At 42.7% G+C, this 16384-nt stretch overlaps 1 protein-coding gene across 4 annotated transcripts in view; it reads left to right on the forward strand.

Moving 5' to 3' along the window:
* The window catches only part of TNC (tenascin C), an 85296-nt gene that overhangs the window by 53664 nt on the left and 15248 nt on the right, over positions 1-16384 (forward strand). Inside the window, exons 11-19 of one of the 4 annotated variants that reach the window (XM_077922697.1) lie at positions 212-484; positions 1404-1676; positions 3558-3833; positions 5356-5631; positions 6806-7078; positions 10857-11129; positions 14293-14415; positions 15256-15399; positions 16169-16288. In XM_077922697.1, the coding sequence (XP_077778823.1) occupies positions 212-484; positions 1404-1676; positions 3558-3833; positions 5356-5631; positions 6806-7078; positions 10857-11129; positions 14293-14415; positions 15256-15399; positions 16169-16288 (2031 nt within the window). The remainder of the gene's footprint in view (positions 1-211; positions 485-1403; positions 1677-3557; positions 3834-5355; positions 5632-6805; positions 7079-10856; positions 11130-14292; positions 14416-15255; positions 15400-16168; positions 16289-16384) is intronic. The other 3 variants (XM_028714502.2, XM_028714504.2, XM_028714506.2) reach the window with 3 other exon arrangements.

A 16384-nucleotide genomic window follows, 5' to 3' on the forward strand; every position in this document is an offset into this window, starting at 1 on the left:
ATCTTATCCCCAGGTTGTCTCCTAGGACATATAGCTCCTGAAGTGTGTGTATAAGTGAAAGGGAGATGGGCTCATAAATACGTAACCAGGTAAAAATGGAACTCATTACCATGAAAGCTTTGAGACAGGCGGTACCTCATCACTCCTTTGCTTGCTTGCTTTGACCTTCAAATCTGATTAACCAATTTGGCTCTCTGTCCTTTACATCTAGAAAAAGAGCCTGAGCTGGGGAATTTATCAGTCTCAGAGGTTCACTGGGATGGATTCCAGCTCACCTGGACGGCTGGAGAAGGGGCCTTTGAGAACTTTGTCATGCAGGTGCAGGAGCCAAACCAGCCAGAAAATGGACATAATATCACCATCCCAGGCTATTTGCGATTTGCGAATCTTACTGGCCTCCTGCCAAGCACTCTTTACACTATCACTCTCTATGGTGTGACTCGGGGCTACAGAACAAAGCCCCTTTCAGTTGAATCCATGACAGGTATCTTCTTCTCTTTTTTTGCATCTGCTCACCTGTTTCAGCCACCATTTCTTGCTTCCTTCCTTCCTTCCTTCCTTCCTTCCTTCCTTCCTTCCTTCCTTTGCAGAAAGAGAGAGAATGGCATCTGCTCAACCCTGCATTGTTTCCCTCCCTCCCTCCCTAATGACGAGCAAATCTCCTGTAGGTTGACTATTTCATTTCATGGTAACCCATGGAACCACTTTCTGGAGAGCTACCAATTGACATGCTACTTGCTTCCCTGCTATTTTCATCTAAAAAACAGAGACAGGGGTTTATCAGTTGTGATGCTTTCCTTATTTGAAGAACATCCCTAGCAGAATATTGAGGAACTGAGTGAAAGGAACTGAGGCTTGGCTGTAGATTAAAGTAATCTTCCAGCATGAAAACCATAGTCCTAAATCTATGCTCAAAGGCACTTTCCTCTGCATTTAATTTCTTTTATAATCATCTGTATTCTGAAGATCTCCAGGCAGCATAATATGCCTCTTCTTCCCCTCCATATGCTATCAGCTCAGTACAGTATTTACAAAGTTTATTTGCAAGTGTTTCAAAAATGTGCAGCTATTTCCTGAGGGTATTCTCCCAGCTGTGTGTGTGTGTGATCTAGCGGATATTATTGCAACTTTCCCCTCTAGAGTTGTGCATAGGAGAAGACTCAAAATCATTCCTAGGGAGCTGCTCTGCATTCTGCTTCTACGCATGGGGGCCTTGATTATCTTCGACATCTATTTTGCATTGGCTTTTAGCTTCTTTCCTTATTTGCTTGCTTGAGCTGGTCTCTCCCCCATTTCATCTCCTGCATTGTTCAGCTCGGGACTTGAAGTCAAATAGAACAGACTTTGAACTTTCAGTTAAAATCAAAATTAAAATCAAATTCAATGTTGTTTCCCTTCTTCAGCGATGAAGCCCGAAGTCAGCAACTTAACAGTTTGGGGCATCAGCCCTGAAGGCTTCAATCTCTCCTGGATCACCACCAAAGGAAACTTCGAGAGCTTTATCATTGAAATTATTGATTCCAACAGGTTGCTGGAACCCATGGAATACAACATCTCAGGCCATTTAAAGGCTGTTCATATCTCAGGGCTGTCCCCTAAAACTAATTTCATTATCTACCTCTATGGAGTTACTCGTGGTTTCCGTACTCAGGCATTAAGCGCTACAGCTACTACAGGTATATGATCCTACCCCATGTGTATCATGTGTTATTCAGTTTCCTTTTCAAGACCGTCCTTAACCTCAGCACCATTTACTCTTTCACACTTCCTATTGCCTTCTGGTGAATTGCAGAAATGGACAAGCAAAATTGTAAGTGTGCTGAAGTGTTCCCTTACATGAAAAGATATTTGGAGCTTTTTTCATGGGCTTTTTTTTTTGTAGGGAGAAGGGGCAATAAAGAGGAAAATTAACTATTTGTGTATGCCACTTTTAACGTCATTGTTTAACTATGAAAGAGGTAACGATGGCCACCAACTCAGATGGCTTTAAAAGAGGAGTACACAAATTCATGGAGGGTAAGACTGTCATGAGGCACAATGGCCAAGTTCTCCCTCTAGTCTGTATGCCTCTGAATACTAGTCGTGGGGAATCACAGATTGTGTTAACATGATGGTGGACTATGGTAGGCCTTTGGCTTTAATCCAATAGAGCTCTTCTTACAATTTTGTAACAGAGATAAGTTTTTCTTCCTCTCTTATCAACACTGAAAGTAAGGGTTATCTGGTTAAGATGGCTGGTGGCAGATTTAGGACCAATAATAATAATTCACTCAATGCCTATTTAAATTTTGGGACTTTGCTGTGGTGCAGCAGAGATTTTATTATGTTCCATGAAGAAAAGCAGCCATTTTTTCTAGAAGTGTAGAACACATCCACTTTAAGGGAAAATGAGAATAAAAAAGCTTGTTAGTCCATCGCAATATCCTATTTTGATGGACTTGGGAAATTTCTAAGTAGTTTTTTCTAAGGTATATTATACTTTCCATTGATCCTCCAAAGTTTCATAGGGAAGAGAATGGAAAGTGTGCTAAATATATGTAGCCGTATCTAGCATCTCCTGTAGCCCCTTGCAGATGTTGGTTATACATGGGAAGAACTAATGAGTGTAACAACAAATCGCTGTTCCCAGGGAACTCTGGGAATTGTATCTCTGTGAAGAGAATAGAGGTCTCTTAACAATTCTTGGCACCCTTGATGTGTTAAAAATGTGTAGTGCAGGCGGGGCCTTAATCTTAACAATAAAGTCTCCACCCACCCCAGTTTCACTAAAAATATGAAGTTATGAAGTTTCCCATACATATAATATTATACACATACTATATACCCCCCCAGATTTACTAAAGATTTACTGAAGTAACCTGCACATAAATAGACACAGCAACACACATAACTCTATAAAGCAGTCTCAGCCAGCACAGTCTATGGGGGACTAGTAGTCCAACAAAACCTGGAGAGCACCATGTTGGTATCCAAATGCATATGTTTCAATATACGTATAAGAGGAAACAGAGGAAACAGAGTACAGCATGAGGCTTGTCATTTTATGGGTATTGTCACAAATATATGCATAAATGTATTTTTAAACAAAATTTTGCATATAATTATCCAGACTTTTTAAAACAACAAACAAACCAACAGTGCACATAGTTTAGACAGGAGTAGGTTCTCAATAAAAGAGGCAGTTCAATGTGAGAAAAGCCCGTGGGTTAGAATTCTGTGTATATATCTCTTTAAAACTGATTCATTTTCCAGTCCTAGTCGTCTCAATGCTACCTACTGCTTTCCTGTATTTTTGCCATTGTATAAGTTGGACAACCAAAAAGCACCCTTTAAAGGTTGCTTTAAATGTTAGCTCTACTCAGAGTAGACCCAGTGACTAACTTAAGTCTATTAAATTCAATGGATCTATGCTCAGTAGGATTTAGCCGGATACAACCCAAAGTTTACAGGTAGGATTCCACCGGGCATGTTTCTTCTGCATCCTTGAGTTCTTCTGTTATTGTATTCCACCTTGGAAGTTTTGCCCATGTTTATTCCAATGTGTTTTTTCCTCATAGTAACCGCACATCTCCTTAGCAAACTCACAGTTTCAGATACTTCCTCTGACAGCCTGTCCCTCATGTGGGAAGCGCAGGACGTTGCCTTTGACCATTTCCTCTTAGATGTTAGAAACACCAACAACCAGTCTCTGGACTCCCAGCAGCACACAGTGCCGGGGGACTCTCGGAGCTTTGTCCTCATCAATCTCAGACCGAACTCTAATTATACCCTCCAGCTTCATGGCTTGGTTGATGGGCAAAGTAGCCAGACCTTGACGACATGGGCTACCACAGGTATATCACCTCCAAGATTCGCCTTTTCTCTGATTCCTTTTACTCATAAGTGCAGTTTCCCCAAGTATGATATTTTCCTTCCTGTCTTAATTTAGAAAGGGTGCTTATTTCTCAGAACCGGAGTAAACCTGAAAGGAGGACAATATTGTTACAACTGTTGTGTCCCAACAATTAAGGACTTCTTCTGTATATGCACACATGCTAATCTACATCACATATGTGTGTGTATGTGTGTGTGCTACTTACAACATACATATATGCATATATAAATATATGTGTATGTACTTGTTCCAGCAGACATTTTTCTAGAGCATCACTGCATCTGATCTCCCATCACTGACCATCATTGCACTTCTTCTGTCTTTCTTCTTCCTGCCTTGATGTTTTCATCATGAGGCCTTGCTATCCCACAGTTCTTGTCATCCTGAGAGATAAATCTTTGCATGCCACCTTGCTTTATGATGGCACATATCAGTGTTCTGCTGTTGGACCTAGAAGACACCTCAGTTACTTATATTTTCAGTATTGCAATGTATCAACCAAAGAGAGGTGGGAAGCTGCATGGTTGGTACCAATACCATTAAACATATCAAGAGTCTCATCTGTCTGGCATCTCTGCATATATTATTATGCTGAGTCAATACTTCGAATGGAAAAGCAAAGCCCATCTCTTTCTTGAGCTTCCAGCCCAAGTATACAGTCACTTCTACCAATCATCCTTGATTGGGGTTAGGATGATAACATACCTTCCACAAGATGCCAGTGTGTTTTGCTAACAAAGGCACCTCCAGGGTAACCAAGATCCTACTGTATGTCTTGCCTGACAGGATTCTTTCATTTTGCGTTGCATGCAGGAGCTTTTAAGTTCCAAGGGCTATGCCTGATCTGACCGGAAAAGCATGCTTTGACAATGTCCAAGTGGTGGAGAAATGTTGGGGAAACTATTTCAAACTTGCATGTTAAGTCTGGTGGTGCTATATCTGTCTTCTGTGTTGCTGTACATTCCACCATCTTCAGGTGATCATGAGATCACATTGAGCTTGTTTCTTTAAAGGCACATGAGCATTACAAAACCATGCCAACACTGCTTTGTCACCATATGGCAGCATGAGGGCAGTTCTAGCATGGGTCCTTAATTGGGGTCGGTTAGGTTTCACACATGCAGTAAGCAGTGCTGAGGCAAGCACAGCTTCTTGGGAGCTGGCACCTGCTTCAGTTCTGCTTTGGTCCCTGCTCACATCCATTTTTCTCCCTTCCATTCCTGAGGCAAAAATTAAAACATCTTACCTTGGGGAAAGAGAAGGGAGACTTATTGGGGGGCTCTCCTAAATGAGCAGACCATCCATTGATGCAACTTATGTCATTTTTATACTCTGGACTTACTGTAGTGGTTTTGTGCCGGGGGTGGAGAACCTCACATGTTGTTGATTAAGTGATGCACCTTCTGTTTTCTCTACCACCACATGGCTGCCAACCAGTAATGCTTTTCTCTTTCCACTTTTTGTGTTCCCTTTTTCTTCAGAGGTCGAACCACAGCTGGGCATGCTTACACTCACAAATGCTAAGGCCAACACATTCAACCTCTCCTGGACCACAAGAGATGGGCCTTTTGCAAAGTTGGCTGTAAATGTTAGAGATTCCCATTTGTTCCGGGAGTCTCAGAAGCTTTCGGTGTCAGGAGAGGCTCATGACACTCTCGTCTCAGGCTCAGTAGATTATACTGATTATGACATTAACATTCAGGGCACAACCACAGGCGGGAGACACACTGAGTCTCTCATCTCTTTGTTGATGACAGGTACCCATTTAAAAGACATTGGGTGTTTGTTCCCCCCACCCCTTCCATTCCCCTCCTATTTGGATTAAATGAATTGGCAATTATGATTGCGGCATTTTCACCATGTACTGCATATCCCATATCTAAGAATGTTGATGGATTACAGCTTTGTGGAGCAAAGTTGATTGACTTTCAATTGAGGGTTGCCTGTTTGTTTGTTTTAAACCAAACAGCAGTAGGCAATGGACAATACTAAATTTATATTACTATGTGTCTGGAGAAGAAAACATTGACGGTTAATATGATCTCCATCTTCATGTAATTGTAGCCATGAGATCTTGGACTGCCTTGCAAGGTGGTAAATTCTCCTTTGCCAGAGGTTTTAGACAGATATTGTTGGGCTCAAATTGCCATCAATCCCAGCCAACATGGCCAATTGTCAGGGATGATGTCTAACAACAACTAAAGAGCCACAGGTTCTCTGCTGCTATACACAATTACTTGGAAGCAAGTTCCATTGACCACACTGAGACTTACTTCTGAGTAAACACACTGAAGTTTGTCTACCACCCTCATAGATTTGGTTTCCCAAACTTGCATCTCCAGCTGTTTTTGGACTACAACTCTCATCATCCCCAGCTAGCAGGACCAGTGGTCAGGGATGGTGGGAATTGTAGTCCCAAAACAGCTGGAGACCCAAGTTTGGGAAACACGGCCATAGATCTTAGAAGGCACTGAAGCAGAGCTTCCATAGTCTCGGTTATGACTAGGACAGGTCCATGCAGGTGTTGATGGGTCTTCTAATAACCTGATCTCAAACTGCAGCATAACCCTTTATGCAGCTAACATAGACCACATCATGAAGCTTGACTGTGCTATCCATGGAGATATTGCATTGTACCCAAACTAAGTTCTCTTCAGAGTAGACCCAAATTATTCAGTTCCTTGATTTCAACAGGTCTATACTGAGTAGGACTGGCATTGGATACAGCCCACTGAGTGATAGATATGCATGTATGAATCTACCTTGAAAACTATATACAATTATTTCACCATTAATACTACACTGTAATAGTTGCTAGTTTCCCCTGCTCCCCCATGGAGACCTGTGGTTGATATCAAGTTACACGCACTGTCTTATCTAACTCTTTTTTTTTTTCTCCTTTGTGTTTTTCACACCTTCCCCTTCTTTCAGAGCCTTTGCCCCCACTGGAAAACCTCACTGTCTCAGGCATTAATCCATATGGCTTTACAGTGTCCTGGATGGCATCAGAGAATGCCTTTGACAGCTTTCTAATAATCGTGGTGGATTCTGGCAAACTGCTGGACCCCCAGGAGTTCCTCCTCTCAGGAGCCCAGCGTCAGCTGACACTTAGAGGTCTCATAACTGGCATTGGCTATGAGGTTGTGCTTTACGGTTTTGCTCATGGTCGCCAAACTAGGCCCTTAAGTGTTGTTGCTCTAACAGGTATTTTAATGCAACTGGAATGTTCTCTACCTCTAATGCACACTTTCTTCATCCTTCCTCTGGACACTTTTTTTTTTAACGCCTCATTTGGTGACCAACCATGGTTTCCCTCATCACTAGCTACTGACACATCCACTAACATGACTCCCATACTTCTCTTTCTTGGATGCCCTATCTCTTGGAACACCAAACTGAGAGAACCAACAGATGTTGATTTGTTCAGATGTCTTTGACCCCCTATCCAGAGGGGGAGTTCCAATGTATCCTCATTGATTGAATCTTTGTTTATACATTCTACTTCTCTTCCCTTGTTTATTTATTCTACTTTTGGGAAAGCAGATTGCATGAGGTACACAGCAAGAGAAGAATGTTCCTATCCAAACACTGATCAGGCTCACAGATATGGTTAACTTCAAGAAAACTTGAGCTTTCAAGAACTCCATGAGTGTTAAACTCCCTATGGGCTAGGTCATTCTGCAAAATGATGACAGGGACAATACCAGCAGTGAACATTATGGCCGACCAAGTATTCTGAAGGGTACCCCACATCTAAACCCATCAATATATCCATTTAACTAAACTTAGCCCCACCACCATATTGTCTCCATTGGAAAACTTCAGCGGTGGCTTTGAACAAGGATTTAAATCCGTGTTAGGAACTTACTTCTGAAGGAAGAATAATCTTAATGCTTGGAACATTTTTCAGTAGTACTCCAGGACTCCTTAAAACACCTCTTCTCCATGATAGTCCGATCTATTTTCTTCATACAAGAGGATCTGCAATGATGGCAAATATGATCTAAGTTTGCATACATAGTTTAGCTTTCGTATTCCTTGTAAGCCAAGGTATCCAGCTTCATTGGAATCCTATTGGGAAAGATTTTACTTAGTTGGTTAATATATTGCCTTTCTTCCATAGAACTCAATGCAGCACAGCATACATAGGATTCCTAGGCAATCTCCCATCTAGGCACTAAATAGACCTAGACTGGTTTTGAGCTGCAGCCAGGTTGTTGTAGCTTGTGCCTTCACACTCAAGTAGTGAACTCCTAGTTCAAGGGTATGATCTAGCCCTCTATAAATAATTTGTCCTGCCCTCTCAAGACCAATGGCCAAAAGGAAAGGAATAGAAGTAGACACAGCACTGGAATGGGTGGAGATGCTTCCCTACCATCACATTGATCATTTAATGGATAGACAGGAGTAATATTCCCTCTCTTCAGCTGATCTGCTCTGTTCAGCTGATGAGGAGGTTGTCTGCCTGTGTATGTCCTTTGTATGTGCATGTGAGACTGTGTGAGGATCATACCCATCACTGCATTGCCCCACCAACCTCAGTCTGCACTTAGCCAGCACCCACCTCCCTATCTTCTTTCTTGCAACCAGTCCAGGGGGTTTCAGTGTTTTAGTCTCTTTAGTGTTGCCCCTTGTAGAACCCTGCAAGAAGCTCTTGACCTTCCTTTTCTCTCTCTCTCTCTCTCTCTCTCTCTCTCTCTCTCTCTCTCTCTGTGTGTGTGTGTGTTTAATCCTTTAAAAAAACCACCATATTAATTCAATTCCTAGCCAAGAAACTAAGGATTTTTCCAATCCTTAGCAGCATTATTTGACATCCACCCACATTTACTTGTAGCCTTTCTGTTCTCTCTCTCCATCTCTCTTTCATTATCTCAGAATATCTTGCTAAGTAAACACAGCTCCGGAAGGTGGAAGAAAATTGATGCTTCAGCAATCTTGGTAGCTTTTGAAGCGTGCATGGCTAAACAGTGATACAGCTTTATTTAGTTCCTTCCACCTGTAAAAGTGCAACAAGTGCACTGCTGCATCAGACCAAAAGTCCATATAGCCAAGATATCTCTTTCCACTAGCCATAGAGCCAAGTTATCTCTTTCCACTAGCCAGCCAGATGGGCTTGGGAACTATTATGTCCCCAGAGGAACTAATTCCAGTTCACATATGTTCCTTTACAAAATGAGCTAGTTCAGTTCATGTTCAGTTCACAGTTCCATCTAAGTTCATCCAAAGTAACCCTCAGCAAAAAGAGAAAAAATCAGCATTCCCAAGCTGCAGGACTGAAGTATACAATATATTTAAGACTAAGAAGACATCAAAACACACACACAGTAGACTGTGAGTTGTTTGGTTTATTTACCCCAACTGTGATCTTTACGTTTAAAGGCCCAAAGAGTAAATAAACAAACAAAACCCACATGTAAGAAAATAAATCTGAAGAAGAACTAGAAATTGTTCAAAGTTTCTACCCCCAAATGAACTTAATTCATGTTTAGTTCACCTGGCATTTTTGAGGACCACTTTTAGGTGTGGTTCAGAAGGGTTTTTTCTAACAAGTTCAGTGAAACCAAACTACTTAAACCAAACTAGTTCACTACAAACATGTGTGCTGCCTATGTACCTGGAAGGTTAGTTTGTGATGGCCTGACCCAGTTCTAATTTTGGCACCAGGGAGGGAAGGACATGCTACAGCCAGATAAGAGCTTTTTCACCTGGGGCACCTGGAACTATGCTCATCTTGAGATCCAGATGCTCATTACAAGCTGGGCACATGCATAATATGAACCTAGTATTCCAGTTAAATCACTAATCAAATTGCTTCAGTCAGGTGTCAAACATGCACCATGTGAATCAGATTTGTCTGAAGAGGTGCTACATAGAAGAGAGCAAAAATTTATTCTCATCTGCTTCAGAGAAAAGAACTAGAACTTTGTGCTTATGTTACAGGAGATCAGGTTTCAGATAAGCAACAGGAAAACATCTTGCTAGGGGAAAGCAGCTCAACAATAGAACCAGGTTTCTAGGGAATTGGTTAGGCTCTCCCTCAGTCGAGAGTCATCTGCTCAGGGATGAAAAACCTCTGCCCCTCCAAATGTTATTAGACTTCAGCTCCCATTAGTCCCATACAGCATGGCCAACAGGGAATAGTAGCCCAACAACATCAGGAGGGCTGCAGAAGCTCCCCACTCCTGCCCTACATTTTCTGTATGGATAGAGCAGAAGGGGTGGTTCAATAAGACAGTGCCCCACAACCCTCAGCTATCCCCACCTGCCTGCCTTCTTGCTTATTACCAGTATCAATGTTAGCCTTGCAGAACTCAACAGTGAGGAGGTTGGGAACAAAACTGAAATAAGTTGACTCAGCATATCATTGGCTTCACCTCCACCTACTGATAGCCTCGTCTTCTGTGCCACCAGCCACCACCGGATCAGGGGAGCTGGACTAAAGGGGCTACAAACTTACCATAATTTGTGAATTGGAAGAATAGGTTGTTTTGTTCAAAGGCGTGCTTTGATGTGAACCTGGGAAAACGACAGTGTTCAGATAATTTACAGTGGCTTTGCTTTTAATGACCTTCTTTAAAAAAATCAGCAGAAAAATAGGAGATTCTGATGGAAGACAGAGAACGAATGAACATCAGGCTTACTACCAGCATGTTTTAATATTGCATGGCAGGGGGAGATGGTGAGTGATAATGCCATGCTGCTTTGGGGGTCCTTGAAGAGTGATCGCACCTACACCCACATATTTTGATAAGAATGTGTCTTGCTCATAATCTCTGAATGCATTTCCCCCCCTTTTTTTGGATAGCGGATTCTTTCCACTTCTTTGAATTTGTGACGGGAACATTTACATCATACGCTAATCTGACTTGGGGCAAATCTCCTTGGAGTCTCCTCCTTTTTCTTCTTTTAAAGGAAATTAAAAATCTTATTTCTCCCTCTCTTGCTTTCTTTCTTTCTCTTTCTCTCCCTCTTGCACTTTCAGAAGCAGAACCTGAAGTGGACAACCTTCTGGTGTCAGATGCAACCCCTGATGGCTTTCGTCTGTCTTGGACGGCAGATGATGGAGCCTTTGACAGTTTTGTTCTTAAAATAAGGGACACCAATATGGTATCAGACCCTCTGGAACTAATTGTACCAGGCCATGAACGCACCCAAGATATAATAGGGCTGAAAGAAGGCACAGGATATTACATTGATCTCTATGGAGTTACCAGTGGACAACGTTCCCAACCTGTAAATGCAATCGCTACAACAGGTATTGTTTGGATAAAGTGTGGCAAGGATGAGAAAGGCATGATCCACTCACCTGCATATGTGTGCATGTGTCTTTCACATCTGTACCTTTCTTCTTGACACGCTACATTTCCATATGCAGGGTCTTGTTTCTTTATTTTTTAAGGTGAAGGAGCATCCCATCATGTGAGCCCAACTGTCATTCTGAACTAAGGAGTATTATCCAGTGTTAGTCCTACTCAAAGCAGAGGCTTTGGAACTGATGGACATGACTAATTTAAGTACATTAATTCCAAAGGATAAAATTTAGCTGCAAGCAATGCTAGCTTTTCATACCATAAAAAATTGGAAAGTACAAAAATGGGTGTAACGTCTGTGGAATCCTTGTTGGAACATGCATCCATCACTGGTCAGTAGGTCTTCACACAGACCAACTCATGCAAAGAGAACAGCTATTTCGAAGTGGCTTTACTTGTTAAGCATAGGAAACTGTCCTGTACCAACTCAGACCATGGTCCATCTACTCAGTATTGTCTTCACCAGAGTTGAGGAACCTCTGGCTCAGGGGCCACATTTAACCTACCAGGCCTCCCCATTTGAACCACAAGATCATTTTCCTCCAACCATGCCCACTTGGACCACACCTGATGTCGTAGGAAGTTCAGTCCTATGTTTTATCACTATCTCTTCCCCACTCCATAGGCCAGCTTTTAACAGGTTGGAAGGAACACCTACAAGTCAATCAGTCAATGTTATTATGGTGCAAGGTGACTGACATGTCGGTGCTCCTGCCCACCTGTCAGAGTTGACCCATGGGCTGGAGAGAGAGAAGGATCTGACCTGCTACACCAAAAAGGTTTCACACCCCAGTCTGCATTTACTGGCAGCAGCTATCTGGGGTTTCAGGCAAGAGACATTCCAATCCCTACTTGGTGATGCCTTGGATTGAACCTAGGTCCTTCTGCATGCTTTGCCACTATGATACAGCTTTTCTCCATGATAAATATCTATTAGCTGTTACAGTGCCTCCTTCCCACCATCCCTATCATCAGTGACAGAATCTTAGTCAGCCCTTTTCAGAATGACTTAGGAGCCCAGGATTTAATTCTGTAAGTTGGTAACAGGAAAAAGTCCATTAAAATCTCCAACAACATTGCTTATAGTGCAGCAATTCAGAGAGCTTCAAGGAATCGTGGTCCTCATGATGCATGAGTGACATGTAATTAGCTTTTGATTTCATGCCTTTCGGTCTGTCAATACACCTAAATTTTGAGGCTAATACAAAAAAGATTTCCCCAAAGGGAGATAAAGAAACCTGCAACACCTGGAGGGCCCTGCTGCACTGAGTTTTGGACTGGAAAGGGTAGAACAGGGATAGGTGGATAGGTCCAGATGCTGTTGGACTCCAACACCCATCAGCCCTTAGGATAGTTTTTTCTCATTCTTTCCTTACAAATCTTGAAATGCTGAAGATGTTTCAGAATTGGGTTTTGTAAGCAAAGTCGAATTAGGTAGGACATACATCCTCCAAATTTAGAAGAAGAAAAAATTAGTTGAACTTTAACTTGCATGTCTTACTAGATTATTTGAATGTGAATTGCTTCTGCTATTTGTCTCTTGCTTGCTAATGGACATCTCTTGTGTGGGTTGCTTATTTTTTATTCAAAAAAACAACAACCCTGATGTTGTTTTCATTGCAACTGGGGGAAAATCATCTATTTACAGTTAAAAGGCTGAATGTACATACTGGGCTGCCAGATTTTGTTTCTTCTTCTGGGTGTTGGAAAGCTCTTCCATTTTATTTCCCTTTTGCAAGTTGACCTGCCAAAAGAAATGTAAGACCCGTAGCAAAAATCTTGACATGTAAACTTGAACAGCTTTGATTTGCACATGGTTTTATCATTATCTGCAATGAGTATGCAGGGACATCTAACCAAGGGGAAGAGGGCAGGATGTACACAAAACTGACAGATTTACATCAGCCACATTTTTTTCCCCTATTCAAAGAGTATCTACATCTGATGCCAATCATCAGCATAAACATTGTGACAAAAATGCCCCAACAATGCTATGAAGGCATAAAGCTGGGAAACGGAAACATAATGACTATATGCCCTGTCCAATCTACATTTCCACTGGAAACTCCTAGGTGTGTGTGTGTGAATGCACAGTCATGACTTACCCCAAATAATCCTGGTAACACTAGCGTGTTGGAGGTGCTGTGAGGTGCCTAGGAGATGCCTTGCCCGCTCACAGAACTACAGTTCTAAAAGTGGTTTAGCAATCACTCTTCCAGGGGAAATTTGGGTATTGTAGCTCTGTGAAAGGGGTCTCCTGACAACCTCCAGCAGCCTTAACAGACTGCTGTCCCCAGGATTCTTTGGAGGAAACCATGACTGTGTAAAGTGGGATGGTACGCTAATCACCAGATGACACAGTTGGTTAGAGTGTGGTGCTGATAATGCCAAGGATGCAGGTTTGATCCCCGTAGGGAACATCTGCATGTTCCTGCATTGCAGTGGGTTGGACTAGATGACCCTCAGGGTCCCTTCCAACTCTACAGTTCTATGCTTCTATGGTACTGCTTTAAGTGAATACTGCAGATGAGGACTAATTCCAGTTTAGGCCCCACCCCTTGAGTTCTATAAAAGGGTAATACTGAAACTAAAGAAGGGAAAGTTGATAGCCAGGCCCTGGAGCATAAATGTGCAGAGGCTTCCCCAATACAAGAGCTCCATGTTCACTGCTGGGAACGCATGGATCTCTCAGCAAGAGCTATGGCACCTGACATACTGTCAAAGACCACAAATGATCCATTTTGAGTGCAGCATTTGCTATCCCGATGTCGTCTCCTGGCAGAAGGTGTCTTGGGATTTGAGCATTACAATTCTTTTTGGGGGTTCAGGGGGTGCGGAGGTGTGTGCAGTGTTGACTACAACTCCAAGATCCTTGTCAAAAACAAGAACTTGGCCATGAAGACAATCATTTGCCTGTGCCAAGTAAAAACGCTTTGTGGTATGGAACTTTCCATTCCAGTCATGACACTGGACCAAATATTTATTGTAGCTCCTGGACTGGAAATCTGAGACCAAGTGTGTGTGTGGTTTTTTCCCTACCAGCCTGGCTGATGCAACAATTTGTTAACTCCTTCTCTTTGTTTGCCTTACTGTCTGTCTCTTGGTTAGCAATGGGACCTCCCAAGGAAATTACATTCTCTGATATTACCGAAGACTCAGCTGTGGTCAGTTGGACACCCCCACGGACAAGGGTGGACCTCTTCCGGATTACCTATGTTCCAGTTACAGGAGGTAAGGAAGAAGAAGGGTGTATGAACAGGGATGGGCCAGAGGAGGGGAAACAGAGGCCTGGAGGTGCCCAAATGCCTGGCCCTCAGAATCTTCTCAGGCCACATCTCCCAATCTCCCACCAGCACTTATCTATGCCCTTCATGAATGGTTTTGCCTGACTTAAAAGTGTTCATGAACTGTGATCATTTCTCTTGCTTGCCTGGATGCAGCATAGAGAGAGATGGCATGTGTGTAAGATAAGATTTGCATTCGTTGCTTTGTCTACTTTTGTCTCTGACCCCATCCTCTGCTGGCATGTGCCTCCCTACCCCCCAAGGTTGCCCGAGGAAGACTATGACCCTTGGGATGAAATAACGTTTCTACCTTTTTCATAATACCAATGAAGCTGGATGTTGGGAGGTTCAGAACAGACAAAAGAAAACACTTCTTCTCATGGTGCATAAAGGAACTATGGAATGTGCAACCAGAAGATGTTGTGAAAGCCACCCACTTGGATGGCTTTAAGGGGAGATTAGACAAATTCATACCCATGATGGCTGTGTACTACCCCCAGTGCTAGTTGCAGTATGCATCTGAATACCAGTTGCTGTGGAAGAGGAGTAGGGAAAGAGCTGTTGTGCTCATATATTTCTTGTAGGCTTCTCAGAAACATCTTATTGGTCACTGAGAACAGGATGCTGGACTAGATGGGCCTTTGGCTGATGCAGCAGGGCTCTTATGTTCTCTTATAGCTGGTAACGTATTGTGAATGTTGGAGACAAAATACTTAAGCCTTTGCTTCTGGTTTCTGAACCTTGCACACTTGGTCCCAACAGTCATCCAAGCTGCTATCTATTCCAGGTCCCCCCAATTATGTGACAGTAGATGGAAGCAAGAGTAGAACTAAACTGGTAAAACTGATCCCTGGCGTGGAGTACATTGTCAGTATCATCTCTGTCAAAGGATTTGAAGAAAGTGAGCCTGTTTCTGGATCTGTGACCACAGGTATGTCCCAGAAGTTGATGGTAATTAAGTGATCAGTAGCCAGGATGCTTTACAACAGGAGTAGGGAACAGGATCCAGAGCTCCTGTCTCCTGGTGGGCCACTTTGAGAAAAAGATAGGGCTGACCACTGTCAAACACCTGATGTCTGGTTACCATAGGTGTGCTCCTGATTCTTTCCTTTGGACTCAAGCGAGATTGCAAAGGAAGATACCTGCCAATGTGGGGTTGCAGGCAGACATAGTTTAGGGGCAGGGAACAGTTCCACTTTTGAGTGCAGCCAGCCACATTGGGGCTTGGTAGCAAAAGCCCTGCTTACCATGAAAAAAATGAAGAGTTCATTTTAAGGTTCCTGGTTGTTCTTTTTCAGCTATTTGGTGTAACATATAATGCCAGGTGTGCATGATTTGGGTGAAGTGGCTTTATTAGGCCTGCGGACTGGAGATTCCTCACAATTGCTTTAGAGAGTACAAAAGGGCGGATCCCTGTCCTAAGGAGCTTACAGCCTAAAATTTGACACAGAGGAAACAATGGAGAAAGGGGAAGAAAGACTGGGAGAAACAAGGGAGCAAGATATGGCCATTACAGTTGTATACGTTTAGACTTAGTTACCCCCTGCATTACTGGGAACTAGAGGGCTATCCTTGACAGAAAATCCCTTTTTCAGGAGGGATTTGAAGGAAGTAATACAGATGACACCACACAGGTGTTGTAGCAAGTGGTACCAAGGCAGATTGTGACATTCTATCTCTGTCTGTCTCCCACTCTGTAGCTCTGGATAGTCCATCAGGGCTAATGGCAGTAAACATCACTGATTCCAAAGCACTGGCTGTTTGGCAGCCGGCAATTGCTGCTGTTGATGAGTACATCATTTCCTACGTTACTGAGGGTGGTAAGTCAACATTGCTTTGAAGTAAGGCTGGGGGCTGGGGGAGAAATGTGATCCAATTTTAAAGTCAAAACTACCAAATTTGCACTTTCTGAAATA

The sequence above is a fragment of the Podarcis muralis genome, chromosome Z, assembly GCF_964188315.1.
Source record: "Podarcis muralis chromosome Z, rPodMur119.hap1.1, whole genome shotgun sequence".
Classification (NCBI taxonomy): domain Eukaryota; kingdom Metazoa; phylum Chordata; class Lepidosauria; order Squamata; family Lacertidae; genus Podarcis; species Podarcis muralis.